A 26,841-nucleotide genomic window follows, 5' to 3' on the forward strand; every position below is an offset into this window, starting at 1 on the left:
GCTTCTAGTAACATTTTCTGCAATGTGTGTATATTGGTTTATATTATTTTGACTATGTTGAGATATCTGATGAAGTTATCCTTCAGACAGTATTACTAGGTTGCCTACTACAGTAATCATGTCTAGATACAAGTACAATTATTTTTCACATTGCCTATATTAATGATCCAAAAGGTTAAAAAACACAGAGATGAGAAACTCAGATTTGTAAGTCTGTATTAGACATGTAAAAAAGTAGCCTTTTTTGCAAGTACTGTCAACCAAGTTCAGCTTACATCCATGTTTACTGGCTTTAAATAACAGGAAAAGAAAGTTGATTCCCTACCTTATTACTTTCTGTGTCCAGATCTCTGTCTTTTTTAATCAATAACTATCTGTCATTGGTATTACTGTTACTTTCCATGGCAATGGAATTGTCATATCATAGCTACCTTGATGCAGTTTATCTATAGACTTGTGATACCAACTGTTTTGTACTGTTTGTGTTTTCTGTTATCTCTAGTCATTTCCATTTGTGGATTCACAACAAGAAGAAAGTGGTGTATTCATGGTTTGGAAGTCTCTTAAAATAATCTTTTTCATTTTTACTTTTTCTTCTTCTAAGAAGATATGTGTAGCGTAATCTAATTGTAGAAGGCCAAGAAGCCTAGAACTCATAGTTACCTGCCTCTCAAGGAAACCATCCAAAGTCCTACCTTGATGATACAGGGAGAAAACTCCCTTATCCAACCCATTTGCCACCATCATTAGCATAAAAATAAATGGCTCATTCATTTGCTGTGGCCCACAGCAAATAGATTGTTTAGGTATGCAAAGCTTCAAGGTGGAGACTATGCGTATAGGCAAACTTATAAGCCTGGTTAGCAACAAAGTCTTGTGTGCCTTGTCCACCACTCTTTATTTTGCTTACTTCTGCTATTTTCAAAGCAGAACTTGAATTTCTTCTGCTTAGCATAAGCTATACATCATTACCAGGAATTGCTACACTTTACAACTAGTGCCAACTTCACCTTCCATTTTATAACTTAATAAGGTGTAGCTTTTTACTGGCTACCATTCAGTGGTTGGCAGGTGGCTGATGAAGCACTCAACTGAGTTTTCCATCTGCTGCTCCATTCTTCCTATCCAGACTACATAGGACATGTATCTTCTCTTCAAACATTACTCTTTAAGCATGCAAAAGACTTTTTCTATCTTGTGTTCCAGCTTGCATGATGTTGCACTAATCTGCCATATCGAAAATACACTTGGTGATTTGTTCTTACTACAGTGACAGTTGAGTGGGAGCATAACCTGTAGCGGTTACCAGATGTGTCACCTCTTGGTGCCATGCCAGCTATTGTTCATCCATTAAAGGGCTAATTAAAATAAAGAAGCGTTCATATTTTGGATGCTTTTAAAGCATCAGGAACACTATCACCTTATTATTAATATACCTCACGGTCCTGCAGTTTTTCATGGCATACCTTATGAGAATCAGGTAATAACACAAGTAACAGGTGTTTGTTAGAGACAGATAGATGACTCTTTTCTGGTTGTAGACGGTAAAAGGAAAGCTCCGTCTAACAGTTGTCTTCAGCGAAAGAAAAGGTTATGTACTTCCGTGGTTAGGGAAGTCATGCCCTGGTTAGGGCATGTCAGCCATTCTCCATGTTGGAGTATTCAGGTGTTTTGGGAGTGAATTTTAGTAGGTCTCTATCCTTCTCATTCTTCAGGTCCTTATTTTTAAACAGAAGGTAGTAGTGTTTCATGTCCTTTTGCAAGAGCCTTTAGATAAAATGTACAGTAACAGACTTCCAGATTTATTTGTTTATTTAGTTGAGCTTGCTAATGACCGCAGAGGAGGAGAACAATTGAAGGGGAATAGCTGTGTGAGATCAGCACAGCAATACCTATCCCAGGACAGACAAAAGTTAGATGCCCCAAAGGATGGCTAAATCCAAACTGGACCCAAGTGTAGTCTTATTTTTTCCGCAAATACTTGACTTGTGCCTCAGCTTTCCCCACCCCCTTTACCGCCCTATATCTTGACATGTAAGTAAATCGAGACTTACAATATTTTTCAAAAGTTCTAAACTGCTGTTGTTCAACATCAAGGATATGTAACATGTGCAATGAGATTAAAATGGAAACAAATGGATAAGGAGCTGTAAACAAAGGAAGTAATTTCATTTTATGCTGTCCTGATTCTTGGTCTTTCCCATTAGCCACTAGAGATCAGCTTTTTACAGGACCTGAGAAGAGATTACTGTCCTGCAATGTTACTGAAATATAAAGGGAGGGTGTCTCTGAAATGGTCATGTTTAAAAGTCATTTTATAAATAAGTTTAGGCAATGAGTTTAGATCATATTGTTTTTGTTTCTGACCCAGTCGAAGTCTTAACACTTTCTAAAGTCTGAAGGCATAATATTCTGTGACTTAAGTATATATATTCTTGCATGCTGTCAAATACAATTTGTGATTTTGCAGTAATATCATTGCAATTTAAATTGAAAAAAAAAAAAAGCTGGAAGCTGCTTCAAATGGAAGATAAAAAAGCCATATTAGAGGAGAACAAAAGATCACCTAAGCAGAGGAACTTACCTCAAGCAGCAGCCAGTAACAGTTGCCAAGTGAACAGTGCAGGAACCTGTACAGCATGGCCATTCTTTCAATTTACCCTTTCAGGTTTCAGCAGTCCATAATTATGAGACTTCTTAAACCAAAGACTGTGGCCAGACCATCATTTTTAACTGCTAGCAATGGACTAACTTTCCATTAAATTCTCTAATTTTTTTCTGTCTAAAACATAAAAGCCTGTGGCAATATTTTTCCCTGTTTTAATTTCATTTTCTTTGTTTTCATTTTTTTCTCACATCATTGCAGCTGGCTGCCTCTATATACTAGGAGAAATACGAACACTCATTCCCTACTTATTTCCATTATATCATCACTAATTTTAAAGACTTTTTCATATCTCCCAACAGCTCTCTCTTTACTGACTTCAAGAACCTCATCGGTTCAGTCTGTCCTCAGTAGAAATCCTCCACCATTCTGATCATCCCTGTTATATTTCTTTGTACTTTTCCAGTTTTACGGTGGCTACTACTGCAAGTGTGGTGCTCTTTCAACTAGTGTAGTTCTCTGTTTCATTGCTCATTCTTTCCTAATGATTTCTGAAATTTGGGGTTTGTTTGTCATCAAGCCGACATTTGACGCTATCTGGAATAATTTTATAATTTTCTGAGGAGTAATAGTTAATTTAGAACTATGTCTATGTTAAATATGCTTTCCCAGGGAAGTACATAATTTTGCATTTATCAGGAATTTATTTCGTCTGCCTTTTTGAAGCCTAGTCATTCAGGGTTGTGATATCCTTTGCAGCAATTTGCTGTCAATTTTAATAATGTCTACCTTGCAAATTTGGAAATCCAAATTTCCACACATAAACACTGCTTACAACGTGCTTTCTTCAAGTGTTCAGTATTTTCAAAGCTTTATGAAAGAACAGGTATACTGGGAAGGTTCATTGACTGATTCTTAGAGAGAGTCCAGTGCATAATAATGCTGGAAACTAATATTTACCTTTAAGGACTTTTCACCTTCCAGATTAAACTGACACATAAAATAAAATATTCAGAAATATTTAAATAAAATAGGAACTTAATAATTAGAATCAATGAAATCTACATTTCCAAGTGACTTTGTCTTGAAATCAGGATTTGAATACTGCCTAGGTGTAACCCTGAGATTAAAAGATTTTGTCTGAATCCCATGGGGAATCTGCGGAAACCCTGGAACAGCATATAGCCTGACAGTTTATTCAAGGACTATCACCTGTATCAATTAATTTAGTAATAACTTTTTTGGATAAAATGGATGGATCAGATTCAGTTTGTCTCACTTGGGTACCTCCACTTAGATCAGATTTCCCTCTGGAGGCCTTCAGAGACACATTATTTCATTGAGTATAACAGAAATTTTGTGGAGGTTCAATACCTAAAATGCAAACAAAAGTTCAGGTCCTAAATTATGTAGATTGGACCTCGCCTCTGCTTTATAAATAAAAGTTATGACTGGGATAGAACAATGTCTTCTTTCCTAGGAATGTAGTGATATCACACGTGGAAGCCGTAATGGTTTTACATCCATGTATGTGAACCCTACTTCTAGGCAGGGGATGAAGGAAGAGACTTGATTGCAGTTCAGCAACATTCACCACCGCAGGGACGGCAGTTTCACCTAGGGAAGGGCAGCTCTGCAGGAAGCTACCTGAGCTTCTCGCAAAGCAAGAACATGAACATCACTTCAAAAATGTCGTAGACACTGGCAGCCATTGGCAGCTCTTTGCATAAATATGCTGGCACTTTGGTTAGTTGCCGACAATAAGCTGTCTTTACCCTGGAGTTCTAATTTTTGCCATAGTTTTCTTTGTATAGTGAGATAAATTAAGGGAAAACTTGATGACTCCTGTTTTTTCTTCATATTTTCCTAGATGTGCATAAACTTTATATATTCCTTCTTCTCTCCAATGTAGAACTACCTGTCAATAGCAGGGCATTTTGAATAGGAATTGATCCTTTCTTTCATTGGCTGCAGTAGCAGAACAGCAGGAGTGAAAGAAGTCGGCTCTGCTCTGGTTATTTGCCAGTGAGGTCTGTTGCCTGGATCTTCGTTGTAATTGGAGTTCTAATCAGTATGTCATCAGGCTAGAGATAAACCACAGGGTAAACCATTACCCCAGACAAAACAGTGTCGTGCAACACAAAGCAGGAACCAGCAGGTGCAGCATTCATTGCATAAAGGTATGTTCTTGCTTTAGCAGAGAAGCAGCACACAAGATATTATCAGATTAAATTTTCTTAAGTTAAAAATACTCCCTCTAGAGAGGTCACTTATACCACTACAAAATGTGCAGACATTTGGTGTTATGTAAATGTTATTTTTTCCTATTGTTTCATTAATAATAGGAGTCTGCTTTGAAAAAGACATTGTAGTTACCCTCAAATAATTGTATTAAAAGCTACTGTCTAGTAAGGGTTAGAGAGTCAGTAGACATGCATCATTTAAAACACTGACTAATATGATTATATGAAAAAAGCTTCAGTTTGATTTTTTTACAATCTTGAATAAGATAGCATACGGCATAAAATTAAATTGAATACTCTTAGCCTTCCTCTCCTAATCTAATCCACACTAAATTGGTCAGAAACAATTATAAACACCTTTTTTTTGACACATCCTGATTGCATAGATGATTGGTTTTTTGTATAATTTGAGAAGGTCATTTGCTAACAAGACAGAGCATTTAAAATGGCTAGATTTAAGCAGCTAACCTAAAATTGTCTTTTTTTTTTTTTTTTGCTAGGCACTGTAGAAGAGTCTGGCTTAGGCAATTTAATTTGCCTTTCATAGTCTATCACAAGCTTCATGATTATTTCCTACAACAAAACACTCAGTGCAACAAATTAGTAGATTCTGCTATGTCGGTTGGACGGCATTCCAATTCCTGCATTAATGATGCTGGCTGCCTTCAGTGCTGCCAGCACAATAATTATTGCTGAGTTTTCTAGACCTTATCAAACCAGCAAGGTGATCACCCCCTTGGAACAGCTGGTGATAGGAGGTATGGAAAACTGGAAAGATATTGCTGCAACTCTGTGCTATCATGCCAGGAAGTGTCACTTGAATGATGGCAGCTGTTGGCAGGGGTAGGGCTCTGCTGGAGGAGTAGTTCGAGATTATAGCTTTTGCAGCTTCCAAGGAGAATTGCTGTGGGCACTGAATTAAAGAAAGCAAATTGGAAGGTGGGGAAAACAAAGATTTGAAGGCAAATGTAGAAGGAGAGATGATGATTTGTGACGATTAAGCAATTTTTGTTTTACTGTATGTGATTGGCTCTTTTATGAAGCAAAAAACTTCCACAAGCACCATAATGTCAGCTATGCAGGTTTGTTAGGCAGCCCACTCCAGGCTTCATCACATAATTAAAATAGCAACTGATATCAGCAAACTGATGTAATTCTTCTTCCAATAAAAAGAAGTATACTACTATTTATCAGTATTTTACCATACGAAGTACAGAAGCAAACTAAAAAAAAAAATAAATTAATATTTAACAATATCATTACCATCAAAACAACTACTGAATGACTGCTACTGTGCTTGAGTGCGTATTTTGGATAAACAAATGGGCTTAATCCTAGACACTCAACACTAACCTTTACGCAAAATAAACACACAGTAAAAATCAGAGTTCATCTTCAAATTAGTAGATGTAAATTACTTTGGGGTGAATCACAGAAACGTTATTAACTGCCGTAAACATTTATGCAAATAAGAAGGCCCATTATACCCCTCTTCAGTGCCTCTGTTTCCTTTCCTGTTTCTCCCTTTTGTTTGAATATTTTAATTTTGATCCAACTACATTTTATTTTGTGGATAATCTACTTGTATGGAAGTGGAATATTTTGACACCGTTCTCATCACTGGGACGCGGTGCCGTCTATTAGCACTGTGGAATATGGCAACTATTCATCATGAATGTTTAGTCTTTAGTCAGAACTTTGTATCTATCCTTTTCGTTTTCCCTCAAATTTTTAACTTTTCAGTCTTAGCATACTGGGAGCAAAACTTTGTGAGTCACTATCTCTTAAGCTGAAACTTTGTTATAGTACTCAGTTTTTCACTATTTGTTACCTTGTAGATTGATAAAGCTTGGCTGCAAATAGATAATATTTCAAAACAATGTACTTGAGAGGAGGAGATATTTGTATGCAGACAAGAACTGGTGTGCTAAAAAGAGGTCAACATACAGTATTAGCACATTTGTCATTACAGACTAACTTTTTATTCCTTACATTTGTCATCAGGGCTAGAAAAAAAAGGAATGGTCAGTTTGCCTTTTAATTTTTTTATAGCTCTAATGTTGGAAGAGGCAAGAGAATTAGACTGTAATCTCTGCTACTTATATTACAGAGGCTGTGCTTTCCAGTGCTTACCAAGACAGGCAGGTAATGGGTTTTGTATTTCTTTAAAACAGAAAACTTAGGGTCCTACTCATTTAAACATTTTCATAAAACCAGAAAAAAAAAATGTATTTTCCTTGAAATGTTTAATGGGATCTTTTTGAGACAGTGTATGACTGACCCACTGTAGCTGTCCACAGGGCTTGAAATGGGGACCACTACCCCAGTTGCCCAACGACTTTGGGTTTTCCTGTAATGACTATGACAACACAGAGTGTTTCATATGCTGCCTTTTTTTCTTGTAGTCATGTTCCAAAGCAGATTTAATACAAATGGTGAAATATTGAAAATTGCTGCAAATCGTTTGGCTCTAATCAACGATTCCTGTGTTTAATCAACAATCTTGAATTAGCCTATGAGAATACTCCATTTTCTTTACAAAAAAAAAAGCTTAACTCTTAGGACAGAAATTTCTGTTTGTGGAACTGAGTTGTAGACAGCAATTGGTGTTCTCCAGCTGTGGTTAAATGTTAAGGTGCTGGACCTGGGTCACTGGGCATCTGGAAGATGAGATCTGAGACCCTGTCCATGTCCCTGGGAATCTGGTGCAGAGAGCATATGACAAGTTTGACTCTCAATGTAGCCATGTTGTAGAGAAGATGCATTTCTGCCTTCAGCACTACTTGGAGTTCCCTAAGGACTAATGGCTTTACACACAGATAATAGGCAAAGTTTAGCAGCTAGAAACTTTTCTGACTATAACTGATGTCAATTATCTCTCTTCCATAAAGTGGTCTGCATAGTTTAAATGTCATTTTTCAGGGTATACCAAGGCATTAAAATGTAGTAGGTGCTTCACATATTCTATATAAAACAATGACTATTGCAGCCAGAGCATCTTTGAGGAGAGATTTCCATAAAGTCAGCCAAAGTCAGCATCTGCTTATCCAGGTTTAGTTGTGGAATAAGTGACTATAAAGCAAGAATCCCTCTGTGCGTTAGAGTGCTGAAGTGAATTAGTTGTTTTTCTCTCACTTGCTTTGTAAACACTTATAAGTTAGAATACAAGTAAAACCACCATAGTGACTCTAGATTGACTCTCTTCACTTGATAGAGTCATCTGACTCCACCAAATGCTTGGGTCTTATTATCACAAGATTTGGTCCTGATGAAATAGTGGGTGATCCTTGCCAAAACCACTTAAAAATTATTTGCCTAATGAGGTTTCTTACAGATGTGCCTTTCCTGCCGAGGAGTAGAGACTAATTTTTTGTTGTTGCTAGGAGGTAGTTTTTTTCAGGTATTAGGCCACATTCTATTTTTGGCTGAAGAAATATACACAGAAGGTAGTTTCACTGCCTCAAGTTAAGATGTCCTAGATACATCCTCTCGTCAACTCCATAACAGTATTGTCAGATCTTTGTTGAGTTTACAAATTTAATATACTGTAATTTGAATCACTGTGTAGAAACTAGTTGTATCTTTGTGAATGAAAGCGAGACCTGTTTTATTGTCAAATATTTCCAATAAGACAGAAACAATTTGAAAGTATTAGATAAGGCTAATCTTTCTGAATGCTTGCTGAATGCTTGATTCTGCCTCCAGGCTTTACTGCAGGCAAATTCAGATTTTGCAATTATACAATATTATTAGAGTTTAATTTAAAATTATTTTATGTTCAGAACTGGCTCAATGTTTCTCAGTAGTGTCAGTAAAACTGAATTTTGCCACCTTAAAGACGAGGCACTGGAGCCAGGGCTTCAACACTCTTGCTAGAAAAAGAGTGCGAAGGAGAGAGAGAAAGGAGGAAATAGAGGTAGGGCAGAGAGGCGGAAGGGAACCTCTGAGAGTTCGGTCTTGATCTTCTCATTGTCAGTGGCAGAATGGGAGAAGATGAGCTTGAGCATGTTGGCAGCATTGAAATTTATTCCCACCAGTGGTCACTAACCTGTCTGTCATGATCCCTCCTCTAGCCACAGTCACAGCTGGCCTGTCTCTATAGACCTGATGTAAGCAAAATAGGCAGCAAGCCCAACCTTGCTCATGACCTACCTGACTTTGTTCCAGGTAGTCACATGAAGCTGCCAATGCAGAGCACTGCCTCCAGTAAATGTTAGGTTCCCAGTAAGTTTTAGTGGTTTTGTTAATCTCTGATCCTATTTGAAGCTTGCACTACTGGACTGGCACAGCTTTTGTAGCAATGCCCTGTAGCTGGGGCAGGCGCTGTGTTGCTGTTCTGCTTCCAGGCCTGAGCTGGCAGGCAAAGAGACGTCAGCCAGGTCTGTCCTGCACGCTCGAGTTTCAGAAACACTGTGGGAAGAAGCAGCCCTCACATCTCTGCCCCTGTGATACAGGCCTGCACTCTGTAAATCTGGCCTTCTAATAGTAAAAGTTACATCTAAGCAAGTATATTAAGCTGTTGTTATGTATTCCATCTTCTGTGACTAATGCTTCGGGTTTGGGGTTTTTTTGATGAGTGGAACTCATATGATTTTGAATGTTCCTAAAAAAAACACAGGCAGGTTTACTAAATGCTTATTAGACTCCTAGCTTGGACCTGAGAGCTGAGTATTTTGTCTTATAACATTATCTTGATTTTAAGGTAAAAATGAACTTCATAATTTGACCCAATTTGTCAGTTTGAGTCTGAACCACTTTTGTGCACATTCAGTCCTTATCTTCCTGGTTTAGGTGGAGTGCAAATATGTTTTATTAAAATAATGCACATTTTTTTATTACAAGTGCTCATGCACAGGAAATAGAATACTTTAGAGATATTAAAACTCTTAGCACCCCTAAGTTATTCTTACTGAAGTTCATCCTGTAGCTGAAATATTCACTTCATTATATTTAGCCTTATGGGTAAAACACTTTACATAAGATTGATTTTTCAAATTTTCTTTCAGGCATGCAAAAAGATGTAGTTCTGATACATATCTAGGTCTTGTTACTGTTGGTCAGCCAGAAACAAGAAACTCTGTAGTCTTAAAAATATACATGCGTAAACACACACAAAAATTTTGCTGTAACGTGCTAAGATTTTTGATCTAAATTATAGCATGACCTTAAAACCCCAACCTATTTAAGCTAGTCACTGGGATTAAGTGTGCACCTGTATACAAAACTTTGCTCTGAAGACGTATGAACTGAAATACTATTCTGGTTTCAAGAGGATTGAAAACTACTATATCCCACAAATTCCGGATTTTTATTGTTGTTTTAAGTTATAAGCAAATGTCAATTTGGTCTTGTCCAGTAAAAAACCCTATAGATAGCTGAGACAATTATCTCTACAGCTCTGTCTAGCTATGTAAAATGTTGCCATGAATTCAAGTATTTGCTCTAGGTTTCAAAATTTTACATGTCTTAAGTGCAATATTTTTTTTGGGAGGGAGGTGTTTGTTTGTTTTTAATAATAATAATTCTAACAATACAGTTCCTATAAGATAATTCTAAAAATAATTTTAGGAAGCTGTATTCAAAATATCAAATCATTCAGTGTAAAATCAGGGACATCCCCCCATATTTTTTTTTTCCATCAATAATCACTTCCATGGATATTGGCGTTTGGTAACTTGTATGAGGAATGTATTTTGCAGGAATAAAACTTGTTAATCCAGCATTTTGCTAGCAATTTCCTCTTCTGTCTGCTCACACAGGAGGTGATTCTTTCAGGGAAGTACTTGGAAGACAGGATTTTGATTTTGTTGTTGTTTGAGTCACTGGATCTCCATGTATGTATGGTGGAGTCTAAATGTTTTTAAATTGTGAATATAATACCCTGAAGATATGTTCAGTGCACAGTAAATCATTTTTATTTAAACTAACTGTCAGCTTCACCATCTCAGTTTTGGCTAGAATCTTTCTTATTTTCCTGTCATGAGTAATAATAACTGAAGTGTTATTTAGATAACAGTTCTGCTTCTCATTACTATGTAACAAAAACCTACTGTAGAAAGCTGGTATTTACCAGTTTTTTATTATTACTGTGTTCAGTCAAAGAAGGCAGCAGCTCAGACTCGGAATATACTCTGTACCTGTGGAGAGCCCTGTTGTCCTCAGTAGGTCACAGCAGAAATCCACTTGTACACAATAGGATGCAGAGATGAGGTCCTACACAGGATTTTTAAAAACTGTGATTACCTTCTTATCAAGTGTGGTGAAGGCCTATTCCTTCTCTCAGCAGTATCAAACGGATTAAGGACAGGGACTTAGTATTATATATGTGATTTCTTTAAGGAACCAATGGACAAGTGGAAATTAATTCCTTCTTGATTTTAACTTGAATTACCTGTGCTTGTGATGGTTTTTATTAGGTGTGCTGAGAACACCATTGTGTCCACAGCTCTTCACAGAACTTCATTTTAGTTTGGTCTTTTTTCTTCTTAAAAAAAAGAAAAATCTTATTTTCTTTCCCTGCTGTCTTGCAGTAAAGGACTTGACTCACATGCACATGCACACTTGCAGATTTGTAGGTGTATTTTGTATGGATTTGACTTTCAAATTATTATTCTGTTTTTCTGCTGGGTAGCTGTGGAGAATTCCTTGAGTAACAGGGCCCTCTATCTCAGGATGCTATCTGAAATTTTGATGAAAAATTAAATGAACCTCTCTAAGGAATGGCACAAATATATGCATTCTGCCTCAAGATGATGGAAGTTCTGGGGGAGGGTTATCTAGAGATGTTGTATGTGATGCAGGTAGGCCTTAGCATTAGAATTCTTTCATAAGCCACAGGCCCAAAGTGCTTGTATTTATTAGGCTTTCTATGCCATGGAACCAAGAACTGAAAGTCATTAAAAAGCTATATGTCTAACTTCAAAACACAAGCAAATGATTAGAAGCTGTGGGCATCTGATGCAACACAATTGAGCTGAGAGGACTTAACGAGTTACTGATTAGAGCTTAATTTCTGTTGCTCATTCTTATCCTGCACCAGTCATGATATAATCCACAGTCGATTAATTCTCCTTCACTGTGATATAAGCTAATACTCTCTTCTTCCTTTGGAGTAAACCAAGAACCTGTTACCAAGACTCAGCTGGTCAGTCCATCAGTTGAGTGTGACCCTGCCCCAGGCCCCAGTGCACCTGGTCCCTCTGTGCCGTGTGTGCTGGTCAGGGGCCCTGGCTGGTGGGGACCGTAGGTATCTGCTTCTGTGTGCACTTTATTTCATATCTATGCAAAGTTCTGATTCTGCACCATTGTGAAGTAGTCGTGGTTGAGTTTCTACTCAAGGAGCTTTCCAAGGAAAGGCACTTTGTCATTTTCCATTTTGGAGTTTGTGTTATAAATCATCTTTTGACTGGTTTCTCCTTTGTAGTTCCTGTCTGAAATTTTAGTCCATTCATATACTTTAAGAATCATCTCAAAATGGTTTTATTTATCCACTGGAAATTCAATTCTTAGGTCCCTCAAGGTCAGTAACACTGTTAGCCTATTCACAACCAGCCTCTGACAAGAATCTGGAAATAGTTTGAGCTATTCCAACTTGACAGTATGCAGACTGTTTTTATCTTGTATTTGTTTTTAAAACATTTAGCAGAAGTCTGGAAAAAATAACGCATTAGTAAAAATCGTTCACTGTAATTACACATTTTATCAATCATTACATAAGATAATCTATCTATGATATTTTATGTATTTGGAAGCCTAAGAAGATGATGTAGGGGATGTTTATTGTCTGACATTAGGAACTGAATCTCCATAACCCTACATTTAGGATCCACTGCATTATTAAAGTGGAGTTGAATTAAAACATATTTTTCTTTTCTTACCATAGTGTACTTTTTCATCCAAAACATCTATTTTTCCTCTTTCCTGTTCTCATTTTAAACTCTTGTTTCCAGAAGAAGAAGAAAGAAAATGGATATTTCTTTATTCCTAGAATTTAAAGATTAATATTTCTTTGTCAGTCCTTTCTTTCTGTAATGTCCTTGAAACATTGCTATACATTTGAAGCTGGTAGATGTGATTTGGGGAAAGAAGTGCAGTTGTTTAACTAAAAATTTCAAGGTTTTGAAGTAAAGGAAAAAAAAAACCTTTAAAAATCAGATCTATATTTTCTCTTGCTATGTAAGGAAATCGCTGATGATTCTGGCATATGTGGAAGAGGAGGAAGCTACATAATACTGTTTTTAATAGATTTTGTCAGTACTTTGTCCTACTTTTCACTTTTCCCCTTTTGGAAACACAGACCCAATGAGATTTTTTAAAATTTATTTTTTAATTAACTGCATGTAGAAAGTCTATATTATTTTTCTGTTTGTGGGTGTTTTTTATTTTCTCTCCACCTTCATCTCTTCAGGAAGTATGAATAAAAATCCATTTCTGACTTATATTTTTCATTTTATAAATCTGCGATGCACCTTGCTGTGGTAGTCTGATCTAAGAAACAGCAACTGCATTTCCGTACCATATTAGCTCTGCACAGCCTACCAGAATGCTGCCATTCTACATATCCAGCAGTTCCCCTACACGGCTGATTCCTTGGAGTGACAGGAGAAAGTCTAATTAGCAAGCCTGTCTATGGCAAACATGAGGTAGATACACAGGGACAGAGGTGATGCAGACTCATCTCCTTGTTTTAAGCAGCTGATATTTACCCACTGCCTCATGTGCCATGTTTTCTGGCAGATTCCCCCCACCAGAAGTTTCAACATGGACACAAAATCTGAGAGTGTGGTTGCTTGGTACTGAAGAAATTCCTAGTCATCCAAAAAAAAGTAGTACATTGGTGTGTGGGAAGACTCACACAGAATTGCCATTTGTCCAGCACTGCCCCATAAACAAGATTTGGTAGAAGTACTGCATCTTTTAACAAAACAAAACAATACAAAGAAGCACCACAAAAAACCAAATAAACAAACAACCACAAAAAATAAACAAAACCAAAAAACTCAACAACAAAAACAGAAGTGCTTGTTGTATGACAGTGCATTTGCCTTTTAACTTAAAGTTGCAGCAGGAATATTAGTTTTTCTACTTTTTTTGTATAATTAACTACCATGCTGCAATTTTCATCTATAATTAGCATACTTAACTGTATGATTTCCTACTGGTAGAATAATTCATGTCATCCCATGTATTTTTTTGCTTGCTGAATCCCTACTGTGGCTATACTAGGAAGCTTATACAGTCTAGACTCTTTTTGCTACTGCTTTGCTTTTTTGCTCAATTGTTTTTTTGTTCAGCTGATGGAAATGAGAGCTCTGTGCTCAGAGTGAACATTTTCCCTTTGTTACCTGTTTAACAACACTCAAGGTGTAGCAGGTCTTTTGCTGATACCACTAACAGCCTTCACATAGACCTACATAACACTGCTTTATACCACATATTGATCTTTTTTTATATATATGACTATGTCAGTAGTCAAGGAAATATTTCTTAATGATAAACTTAGAACCACAGGCAGTCTGAGATTTTATTAAGTTCCTAATGCAGCTTGACCTACCTTTTCTTTCTTCATCACATTGTCACCATTAGAATATTATGTCTTGGGATTCTGAGAACTCTTCTATGATGTTGCTTTGCTAGGGAGAATTGTAGGATGCACAAATCAGTGCAGTAAGATCTTGGATGATATAGGACCAGAATCTCTTTCTGTCAATAAATCTGCAAAATAAAATAATAGGGAAAATACCAAGGCTGACTATAAGCTGGATGCATTGTGTGAAAGGAATCTTTGTTGTAGAGAGGAATTCAGTGGTTGACATAAATCACACAAAATCACAGAATGTTAGGGATTGGAAGGGACCTCGAAAGATCATCTAGTCCAATCTCCCTGCCAGGGCAGGAGCACCTAGGTGAGGTTACACAGGAAGGCGTCCAGGCGGGTTTTGAATGTCTCCAGAGAAGGAGACTCCACAACCTCCCTGGGCAGCCTGTTCCAGTGTTCTGTCACCCTCACTGAGAAGAAGTTTCTTCTCAAATTTAAGTGGAACCTCTTGTGTTCCAGCTTGAACCCATTACCCCTTGTCTTACTGTTGGTTGTCACCGAGAAGAGCCTGGCTCCATCCTCGTGACACCCACCCTTTATATATTTATAAACATTGATGAGGTCACCCTTCAGTTTCCTCTTCTCCAAGCTAAAGAGACCCAGCTCCCTCAGCCTTTCCTCATAAGGGAGATGCTCCACTCCCTTAATCATCTTTGTGGCCCTGCGCTGGACTCTCTCCAGCAGTTCCCTATCCTTCTTGAACTGAGGGGCCCAGAACTGGACACAATATTCCAGATGAGGTCTCACCAGGGCAGAGTAGAGGGGAAGGAGAACCTCTCTCGACCTACTAACCACCCCCCTTCTAATACACCCCAGGATGCCATTGGCCTTCTTGGCCGCAAGGGCACAGTGCTGGCTCATGGTCATCCTGCTGTCCACCAGGACCCCCAGGTCCCTTTCCCCTACACTGCTCTCTAATAGGTCATTCCCCAACCTGTACTGGAACCTGGGGTTGTTCCTGCCCAGGTGCAAGACTCTACATTTTCCCTTGTTATATTTCATTAAATTTTTCCCTGCCCAACTCTCTAGCCTATCCAGATCTCGCTGGATGGCAGCACAGCCCTCTGGCGTGTCAGCCACTCCTCCCAGCTTGGTGTCATCAGCAAACTTGCTGATAGTACACTCAATTCCCTCATCCAAGTCATTGATGAATATATTGAATAGTATTGGTCCCAGAACTGACCCTTGAGAGACTCCACTAGATACAGGCCTCCAACGAGACTCCGCCCCATTGACCACGACTCTCTGGCTTCTCTCCTTCAGCCAGTTTGCAGTCCACCTCACTACCCAATCATCCAGTCCACACTTCCTCAGTTTTGCCGTGAGGATGCTGTGGGAGACGGTGTCAAATGCTTTGCTGAAGTCAAGGCAGACCACATCCACTGCTCTGCCATCGTCAATCCACCTTGTTACGTCTTCATAAAAGGCTATGAGGTTGGTCGAACACGACTTCCCCTTCGTGAAGCCATGTTGACTGTCCCTGATGACCCTCTTATCCTTGATATGCCTTAAGATGGCACCAAGGATAAGGTGTTCCATCACTTTCCCAGGGATGGAGGTGAGGCTGACTGGTCTGTAGTTGCCCGGGTCCTCCTTCTTGCCCTTTTTGAAGACCGGAGTGACATTTGCTTTCCTCCAGTCCTCAGGCACCTCTCCCGTTTCCCAAGACTTGGCAAAGATGATGGAGAGCGGTCCAGCAATGACTTCAGCCAGCTCCCTCAGCACCCGCGGGTGCATCCCATCTGGACCCATGGATTTATGGATGTCCAGATTGCTTAACTGGTCCCTAACCCAGTCCTCATCAACTAAGGCAAACTCCTCCATTGCCCTGCCTTCCTCTGGGGCCTCAAGGGTACGGGGCTCCTCAGGACAGCCTCCGGCAGAGTAGACAGAGACAAAGAAGGCATTCAGTAATTCTGCCTTCTCTGTATCTTCTGTCACCAGGGCACCCACCCCATTCATCAGGGGGCCTACATTGCCTCTGGTGTTAGTTTTATCTGCCATGTATTTGAAGAAGCTCTTCCTGTTGTCCTTGAAACCATGAACTTTCAGATTCAAAACGATGTGGCTGACAAACTTCATCGGTGCTATTTGACAATCTCTATCTTAAAGTTCAACATATGCTAGTGACTGCTGTATAACATTCTTTACATTTTCAATGGTAATGTAACTGTAGGTTGTCTTTTTAATGCCAAGTTTTCTTACTTAATTTCAAAAAGAAAGTGTTGGTGTGGCAGTGAACTGCAGCATGAAAATTGAAAAAGTCTCCCATAGCTATATCATGCAAGAACAGTCGTGAACAGTAATTTTTCATTTAGTACTTGATCTCAAAAGCTGTTATTTTTTAAATGAATGGAGCATGTGGCAGATAAACCTAATTCAATTAATCCACAGTGTAATATATACTGAGTAAATAGTCACTTGTCATTTAATGAAACTTTATAAAGAAACAGCCTGATTTTTCTTTCTTTCTTTGGTGTCTGTGGCATTGGCATTATTATTAGTATTATTATTATCATTTTTTAATTATTATTATTTTTATTTACATTTTTGTAAAACTCATCCATTCACCATTCCAGCTAGTAAAATTGTTGGAAAGGTGTCAAAGAAGCTGTTTAAATTCACTTCACCGTTACATTGGCTTCTAATATTCATGTCAATTTTTTTTTTTGGTCAAAACATGCCATCCTACCTATGGATTAGGGTGCAGTGCTGTATTTTGACATAATATCCAAATACCAGTTAAGGGACTTCTGCTGTTTTCATTCTGCAACTATTTCTACTGATACTGTTAGAAAGGCAGTTCTTCTATTTTCTGATCTGCTTGGAATGGTATTGCTTGAAAACAGTCAACAATAGCCCAAGATTGTCTGTTAATTCACTTTTAAAATTAAGTATCTAGAGTACTGGGCAACAGCTCATACTTTAGCTGTTGTTTGTGACAGTGGGAGAAGGTAAACTACAGTCATTATCAGTAGAAACAGGTCAAAAAGTTGCATGCATTTGATTACTAGCAAAAGACCACTGATAGGATAGCTGGAATAAATAATGGAAGTAAATACACAAGACTAGGTTGAAAGATGGTGTTTGTGGGTGGAAGCAAAGTAGCTGAGAAGATGTCATAAGTCTGCCACTTATTTTTAGCACTGATACCTGCTGGTGTATGTAACAAAATGATTGGTGTTTTTCCTCCTGCAAACATACCATCCTAGTGAGCAGTTTAGTATCTCAGTAGAATTACCCACATGAATATTTTAGTTAACTGAATATAACTCAGTAAATTGTCAGTGAGAAATGCAGCTTTCATTAAAACAACAAGGTGAAACATTGCAAACTCATTTCATTTTAATGCTGACTGAAGTATTTTTTTGTAACTCAGGACAATTCCCTTGGGTATGAGAAGGAGAATGGCCCTAATAGATGTTTTCTGATCTGTTCTAACCTATTTATCCTTTTGCTTTTTAATCATAGGTTTCTGTGCTCGAGAGGCAGATATTTGACTTCCTTGGTTATCAGTGGGCACCCATCCTGGCAAATTTTATACACATTATTATAGTCATACTTGGCTTATTTGGAACCATCCAGTATAGACCTCGTTACATAACAGGAGTGAGTATTTAGTTTTATTTACTTATTTTGATGTGCATGTAAAAAAAAAAAAAAGGCATTTCAAAATTTATTGCTTATAAATCAAATAGAATTTTTGTCTTGGTTTAAATTTCTTCTGTAATATTTTACATTTACTTATTATGCTTTTGAAACACCTGCAATAAGTGAGTGGTAACAACTTGCAAAGGTTGAAAGTCAATATAATCACAAACTACATGACAATATGAACTTTCAAGAAGTGAAGTCAGTTTAAAGAATTACAGCATCCTCAGAATTACAGGGATTTAGAGCTAGAATGCATGCTGGCCATAACTTTCCTAGATACACTGGACCTCCCCAACAGGTCCATGTCTTATTGTCATTTCTTATTATTGTTATTTGCCATCATTGCTGGAGTGTCTATACGTATATCCCTCCTAGAAATTACAGTCCAATTTGAGAATGAAATATGAGAATATGGTAAGAAATGTAGGCTTGATGGTTATAGACTGAGGATTTCAGAATAAAAGTAAGGATTTAGACATTTATATTTTTAACCCATTTCATCTCATTCTTCAGCTACTCCTCATACACAGACTCAGTATTGTTGTACTCACTGGTACAATACAGTATTAATGAAATCCTCATTTCATACTCTGGGTTTGGTTTTTTCCCCATGTGTAGGTCTATAAAGACAGAATAACAAATCTGAAAGTCATCGTTCAGAACATCTTTTGTTAGAAATAGTTTGCATAACAATATTTCTATCAAAATGGACTGCTAATTTAGTTAAAGCTTGTATACTTTTTAGAGACAGGCAGCAGTTAAAAAGATTTGCCCATACACAACTGTATTTTAACATCAAAAGAAAAATAACTCCACTAAATCTGTATCCGCTTCTTCAAAGTCTGTTTCCTCATATACTGTTCAGGAGATAAAAAGGTTTTGTTTGTACCCCTGCGCTACCATCCATATTGCAGTAGTGTGATGCTAACAGTGATACATTAACATTTCTGTCTGTGTTTCTATCTCTGTGATTTCCTGTATGCAGAAAATGTGTGTCTGCATGTATAATGTCTTTATGAATGCACACAATTTAGTATTTTTCAAAACATAAACTATCAGCGTTGAAAAACATATTGCAAGCCTTAACTATTTAGAGTGTTTCCTTCAAGTCTTAACTCTAAGAGTCATGTGAATGTGAACTAGAGTTTTCTTCTTCCATTTCTAGCGCTTTGACCATTACAAAAGGCTTGAAAACAAAAAGCTAAAATTCAAGCAAGTGTCAGTTAAAAAAAAGAGTAAAAAGCCTCATCCCAAGACTATTCCAAGGCATAAAAATGAACATGAGCATAAAATGCTTAGCTGAGCTAAACAAAAAATCTAGATTTAAATGGCCTTTTCAACAGGAGTATAGAAAATTACCTGCTACAATAAGTGTATTGTGAATGGGGAGGAATACCATCCTCGTAAATAGGTACCATTCACATGAGTTTCTGGATGATATGATTCGTACCACACCATCCTACCAATTTTCACACATGTTTTTTCTTAGAGCTCCCCCTCACCCTCATTGTGTAGCCCATCTGGCATTCTGAGTTTGCCTCCCTGCATCCTCTCATTTAATTGGATAGAGCCAATTTAAGAGCAAATTGTTTCTCTTGCTCAGATTTTATAATAGACATCTGAATCTGCCATCTATCACAGAATGCTTAGATGAGGAAACAATGACGAAACTTTCATCCTTCATTTAGCTGGCTCAACAGAGTGCAGTAATTTTTTCATTTCTTCTGCTGCTCTCATTGGAAGGTATCTAAAGTAAGGATGAAGGAAATGGTACGGGTCACTGGAGAGAGAGATAAGGGAACTGAATCCTTTTATTCAGTTCTACTGGGTCCAGAATAGGCACCTTGTTCAATCTGGGCAAAAATCAGTGATGTCATCTGACATCAGGAGTAGAGTTATGAGTTCAAAGGCAAGAAGAAAGAAAACAGCCTATAAACTTGCACAGGACTAACTTTGAGGTTTTCAGGTGAGTGGTTATAAATACTCAGACTTAATAGATTCTGAAAGGGTCAATCTTTCTTGAGTGGACTCTATAGGACCCTTAATCCACAGTCACGTTAGTACCTCAAGTATAGCTTGCTTCAACAAGACTATTATACAATAAATTTCCTTTTTGCTGTGCGTGCTTCATAAAGGATATCACAAAAATGTTCTCCAGAGGTTGTGAATCATAGGTTAAAGAGAGTAGGGAAGTTTTAAAGTGAGATTCAAAGAAATGATTCATTGGCTTAAGGAGAAAAGGAAATAAGCTTTAGACAGATGGGACACCACAAGTGAAACTGTGTCCTTGAACTCGCAAGCCACAGGGAAGTTTGGAAGTGAGTGAGGAGAAAAGGTGTTTGTGTGGTTGCAGGCCTTGGAAAATAGTTCAGATTACATGGGATGAAGGAGTTGTGGTAGACAAAGAGGACACGAAATTGAAGTTTAATACCATCAGAGGGGTTAATATAGGTTCAGCAAGTACACATTCATTTTTGCTTGTAAACCTAAACCATTAACCAAAAAATGAGCAATTGATGCAAGTTGTGAAACATCTGTTCTGAGGGTGGGAATGAATGTTTTTTCAAAGATGTATTTTCAAAATAGAATAATTAAGTAAACATTTTTTGTGAAAACAATAATGATAAAAGGACTGTTTAACAGCACTATCCTGAAGCAGAAAATAAGGATTTCAGTAGAAGCAAAGGTTAGCTAGTGTAATGACTGAGATGTAAATGTGTTTTTTAGCAGTCCTGTCATAGGATCCATGAATGCAGTTGCCTGAGAGGTAATACCAATGCAAATTATTAAGGGTTCTGGAAAGAAGTGGTAGGGATCTGCCTGGGGGCTCAGTTTCTTCCTGTTCCTTCGATAAAGGGATTCCAGTCATGCTGATCTGCTTAGCACATTTCCTCACTCTACTATGGATTATTAGTTGCCGGACAAATCTAGTGACCTTCTACAGTGGAGTAACTGCATCAGTAGACAAGAGAAGAACTATGGATGTAATCTACTTAGACTCCTCCTTGGTCCCTCCAACATTCTGGCTGCTGAATTGGAGACAAGTGAGTTTGACAGATGGACTGTTAGAAGGATAAGGAAGTTGCTGGATGGCCACATCCAAAGAGTTATACTCAATGGCTCATTGTCCAAGTGGAAACCAGTAATGAGTGGTGTCCCTGTGGGGTCTGTACTGAGACCAATAGTATTTAATATCTTCACCAGTGACATAGACAGTGGGATTGAGTGCACCCTCAGCAAGTTTGCAGATGACATCAAGCTGAGTGGTGCAGTTGAATGGCTGGAGGAAAGGGATGCCATCCGGAAGGACCTGGACATCCTTGAGGAGTGGGCTCATGTGAACCACGTGAAGTTCAGTAAGGCCCAGTGCAAAGCCCTGCACAGTCCCTGATATCAATGCAGACTCAAGGGATGAATGGATTGAGAGCAGCCCTGTGGAGAAGGATTTGGGGATACTAGTGGACGAAAAATTGAACATGAGCTGGCAATGTGCGCTTTCACCCCAAAAAGCCAATATTATCTCAAGCTGCATAAAAAGAAGTGTGACCAGCAGGCCAAGGGAGGTGATTGTCCCTGTATCCTCAACTCTCCTGAGACCCCACCTGGACTAATGCATTCAGCTCTGGGGCCCACAATACAAGAAAGACATGGACCTATTAGAGCATGGTTTAGAGAGGACCATGAAAACTGTCAGAGAGATAGCACATCTGTCCTACAAAGACAGGTTGAGAGAGTTGGAGTTGTTCAGCCTGGAGAAGAGAAGGCTCTGGGGAGACCTTCTAGCAGCCTTTCAATATATTATACAAAGGGGACTTGAGATATGGAGAAAGACTTTTTACCAGAGCCTATAGTGACAGGATAAGGGACAATAGGTTAAAAGTGAAAGAGGGTAGGTTTAGACTGAACAGAAGGGAGAACATTTTTACAAGCTATGGATGCCCCATCCTTGGAAGTATTTGAGGTCAGGTTGGATGGGGCTTTGAGAAACCTGATCTAGTGAAAGATCTCTCTGGCTCTGGCAGGAGGGTTGAACTAGATGATCTCTAATGTTCCCTTCCAACCAAACTGCAACCAAACTGTTCTGTGATTCTGTGGTTCCATGAAAGAAAAAGAATAAGGAAATGCCACTGAATGAATTGATGTTTTCTGATTCCTGCATTATGGAAAACCTTGGCAATCTTATTCTACTGTTGTCTTAAAATTTCTAAAAAGCATTCTCAGAATATACAACAAGGACAAAAAGTCCCATTTGTACTGAACGTCATTCTCCTCTCCAAAAAGAGAAATCTACCTGGCAAGTGAAGCCTGCCTCATGGTTCTCCAGTGCTACAGAAGTAGCATTCTAAAATTAAGTACTTTGTTTCTTCACTGCCATGAGAAGAAGATAAATTAATGTCTAGTGGAGCTCAACAGTGACATAAACAGAGAAAAAGTGAATTATGAAACATAAGAATTTGAGGAAAAGCATGAGGTAGATTCCACTGTAATTTCCACTGCTTATTTGTACCTTCTAGACCTGTTATATTTACTTCTTCTAGATCAGTTCTAATAAAAGAGAGAATTTTTCTTCAATTCTGTAGGTTTTATTGAGCAGTCTTATAGAAAAAGCAAGAGTGATAAGAAAATGAAAAAGCATTTGCACTGAATAAATTCTCCTGTTTTCAGCGTAAAGTGAAGATCCCATACCAATAAGACAGAAAAAAATTAATCCAGAAGGAATTACCTTGTTTAAACCTGTGATAGTAGGTGATTGTACAAATAGTTTTCTCATATTGGCCTATTCATTGCACAGTTCAAGTGGGCTTTGGTTGTGTGTGAAGCAAAATTCTGCAGTGGACAACAACATTACTAACAGTTTCCCAGGGATTATTTTATTCTGTTCTATTATTTCCTCCTCTTAAACATGATAGTAACACCCACTAATAATAGTGAACATAATAGGGACTCATATAGACAACAATATGCTAACAGAAGAGAACAAGGAACTCAGTTTGACACAAAGCAAATTTGCAACCTTTAAGAGCAAAAAGAATCTTGTACAGGATAATGCCTGGTCACATTAAGTCTGGGAGAAAAGGAGAGATTATTACTGGTACATTACTTAACACGTAATTGCTGATATATATTAAAAAAGAGAAAGAGGCAATTACCTTATGTCTGAGCTTCTTGCAGCATCATCAGTCTGCCAAACCATTAGGCCCCAGAGAGTATAACTGTGTTAATATATGTCTTTTTAAAGACTAGACATTGTCAATTACTTCAACACCCCTAGTGGGATCTACTTAATGTCTTATATGACAAGTAGCCCTGAGTGTGCCAGATCTGTTTTGGAGTATTTCAGTTGTATATTGCATTCTAGTATCTTCCATGTTTTTTAAATGCTTGAAGTAGTACCTGAAACTGTGCAGCAGTTAATCTGTCATGTGTACATACCAGGATACTACCAAACAACAAAGAAAACTGTAAAGCCAAGGAGAGCAGGGAATCTGCAGTTCTAGACCCATACTCTCTGAGGAAGTTTTTGAATTTTAAAGACAGTTTTCTTATACTTCACGATTTGGCCAGAATTTTTGGTAAGAAAACATTTCAGGAGACTGTTCTGCTAACTCTTGTAAGAGAAATGGTTTTCAGTTCTTTTTCCTGATGACATAGTTATTTATACTAAAATAAAAGGACTCTTATGCTTAACATTTTTTAATAACTGAGTTCTTCTGAGATTAATTTACCTTATTCACCTAGTCTGATTTATTTTCATGATACTTGTTTTATTTAAAATAAAAAAGCACATGTACTCAAGCGCAGTATAAGAATTATGAAAAAATACATTTTGCTTCTGCTTTCATTATAGCTGTTAGGAATATATATACAAACCCATTTAATAAAGAGAAGGATGAAATGGAATGGTCATTGTACATTCTGGTCAGCCGGTAAGATGAAGTTCCTGAAGCCTATGAAGTCAGACTCCTACCTGAAACTGCTCTTTATAAAGGGGTTTCTCAGGAAGTATTTTTGTCTCCATTCTGTGGCAAATCATTTGGTGCTTCATGCTTAATTGTACTTATGTGATGATTTACTTATGTTGCAACTAAAATTATTCATAGAAGGAGGCAGATAGTCATACCAAGTACTTCTATGCTCTACACCACTTTTCAGAGCAAATGATAATTTGGGAACATAAACCGTAATCTTCTGCGTTATCATTTTGAGCTAATGCCCAATGATAGTATAAGTACAATTAAGTAAATAAAGACCTTGAACATTTTAGTAGCAGCTTTGTCTGCTGGCTTTCACAGGAGACTGTGAATCCGGATACTGATTCTGTTTCAACATGTGCCATTGGCAAGATGTTTTGTTTGCTAACTTGTCATTCAAGCACACATAATGATATTCCTCAGTTTGTTCCTTGATTCAGTAGTTTGCAGTAGATAATAATGAATGTGAATGTTTATTCCATAGTTTCTGTCTCTGCTCTTTCAATGTATTCAGTTACTGGATACAATATTACTAATATTCAACATAGATTTCTGGTAATTTTAATTGTAAATTAAGCAACAAAATAGCTACATAAATAAATAGATATTATATAGAATCATAGAATGGTTTGTATTGGAAGGGACCTTAAAGATCATCTTGTTCCAACCCCCCTGCCATGGGCAGGAGTACCTTCCACTAGACCAGGTTGCTCAAAGCCCCATCGAACCTGGTCTTGAAGACATTCAGGAATGGGGTATCCACAGCTTCTCTGGGCAGCCTGTTCCTGTGCCTCACTACCCTCATGGTGAAGAATTTCTTCCTTATATCTAATTTAAATCTACCTTCTTTCATTTTAAAGCCATTACCCCTTGTCCCATCACTACATGCCCTTGTAAGGAGTCCTTCAGCTTTTTTGCAGGCCCACATTAGGTACTGAAGGCTGCCAGAAGGTCTCCCCGGAGCCTTCTCTTCTCCAGGCTGAACAACCTCAACTCTCTCAGGCTGTCTTCATAAGACAGATGCTCCAGTCCTCTGATCATCTTCGTGACCCTCCTTGGGACCCTCCCCAGCAGGTCCATGTCCTTCTTCTGTTGGGGACCCCCGAGCTGAACACAGTACTCCAGGTGGGATCTCACAAGAGGTTATGTTTCAAAGATCAGCCTCTTAAACTCTCATTTCTGGCACAAATGTGTTTGAAAAAAACAGAATTTCTTTTCTGTAAATATCACCAATAACAGCAACAGAATGTTGTTTTTGTTGGGTTTTGTGGGGGTTTTTTTTAGGATATTCTGTCAGTATATTTACTAAAATCTTTGCCGAATGAGAATCAGAACACAAACTGAACGAGGCTGAAATAAATCCACCTAAAATTGGAAATGGTAGTTGTAGGAAACTTTTACCATTATCCCTGCTGTTCTCAGTGTAAAATTTTGAGGATTTATTGGTTTCAGTCAGGTTGAAAATATTGTGACACAAGTTGATTTGTGGTTTAATACTTACAGGCCAGATCAAACCAGGAAGTGTGTGACCACATAAGTTCTATTTCCGTGTTAGCAGAAAAGTCTGTATCAGTAAAAACTTAAGTAGTGGCTAAAAAGTCAGATGCAATCCAAATGTATATGTAACATCTGGAAAAGTTGAAACAGAACAAAAAAGAGAGGTGTCTCAATGGCAAGCAATAAAAGAGGATGTTGACTGAATAGCAATTTCTCTAAAGAGTAGAATTCCAGAAATTAAGCACTGTATAGTGAGTTTGTGTCTTAATCAGGGAGGACAGAATAGCTATTTTGTTTAGGAAGTGCATGTGTATAAAGAAGTTCTTGCACTTCAGAAAGGAATAAGTGAAGGTACTCATCCAGTAGTTTCAAGTCACAGTAATATAAGCACACTGCCTTTACATTTTCTATCAGAAAGATCAAAAAGATTCAGAAAATACAAACTACACAAGATCAAGGAGATGATAGCATCCTTCAAAGTGGTCATTATGGAAAGCTCTCTCTACACCTATGTAGAGCAAATGCTCAGTCAGGCCAAACTTTAACAAAATAGTTCCTGAAGGATAACTCATTTTATTCTTGGGGCTGTTGATTGAAAATTAGTCACATAGAAAGTTTACCATCAGTTGAAAGTAAATCAGATGAATTTGGTAAAAATTAATTATATCCGAGTCATCAAATAGTAGTGACTACAATATTAGTGGTCACTGTGCCTCAGGAAATATCAAGAAATGAAAATTTATGTCTAATCCTCAACTTGGTGAGAAATGAAGAATAAAATCTTAATCATAGTAGGGTCCCCAGAGACTCCCAGATTAAAAAGGATACAAAGTGAAGGAGAAACAGCACACTCATACGTCTCCTTAGCGGAGACGGTTAACTAAAATAAACATCTCTGTGAGAGTTTGTGTCCCCTGAGGTAAATTAAAAAATAAATTTATTAAAATGATAATACAGCATAGGATTGTACAGAAGTAAGAAAAAGCTTTGAAAAGCAAAGTACATGATCAAGAGTATGAGGATAAACAATCAAAGTACAGAATAAAAATATAAAACTTAAAAGAACACTAGTAAACCTTCAAAAAGACTATTGCAGAGCCATTTTTGAGATACTTTAGTAAAGCTCCGAATCATATCATGAATTAAGACTATTACAGTGCTGGAGAATCCACCTTGACCCTGAATTAACCCCAAGTTTCATTCATGGTTTCATTTTCATTATGCCAGATAAATCAATGCTAAATGAAGCACTGGTATTTTATGGTATAGTAA

General features: G+C 37.8%; 1 protein-coding gene across 1 annotated transcript in view; it reads left to right on the plus strand.

Annotated features, from left to right (window-relative positions):
• Positions 1-26,841, plus strand: part of NKAIN2 (sodium/potassium transporting ATPase interacting 2) — a 539,262-nt gene that overhangs the window by 229,565 nt on the left and 282,856 nt on the right. Inside the window, exon 2 of the mRNA XM_065631942.1 lies at positions 17,918-18,055. Coding sequence (XP_065488014.1) covers positions 17,918-18,055 — 138 coding nt within the window. The remainder of the gene's footprint in view (positions 1-17,917; positions 18,056-26,841) is intronic.

Source organism: Caloenas nicobarica, chromosome 3 (assembly GCF_036013445.1).
Source record: "Caloenas nicobarica isolate bCalNic1 chromosome 3, bCalNic1.hap1, whole genome shotgun sequence".
Lineage (NCBI taxonomy): Eukaryota > Metazoa > Chordata > Aves > Columbiformes > Columbidae > Caloenas > Caloenas nicobarica.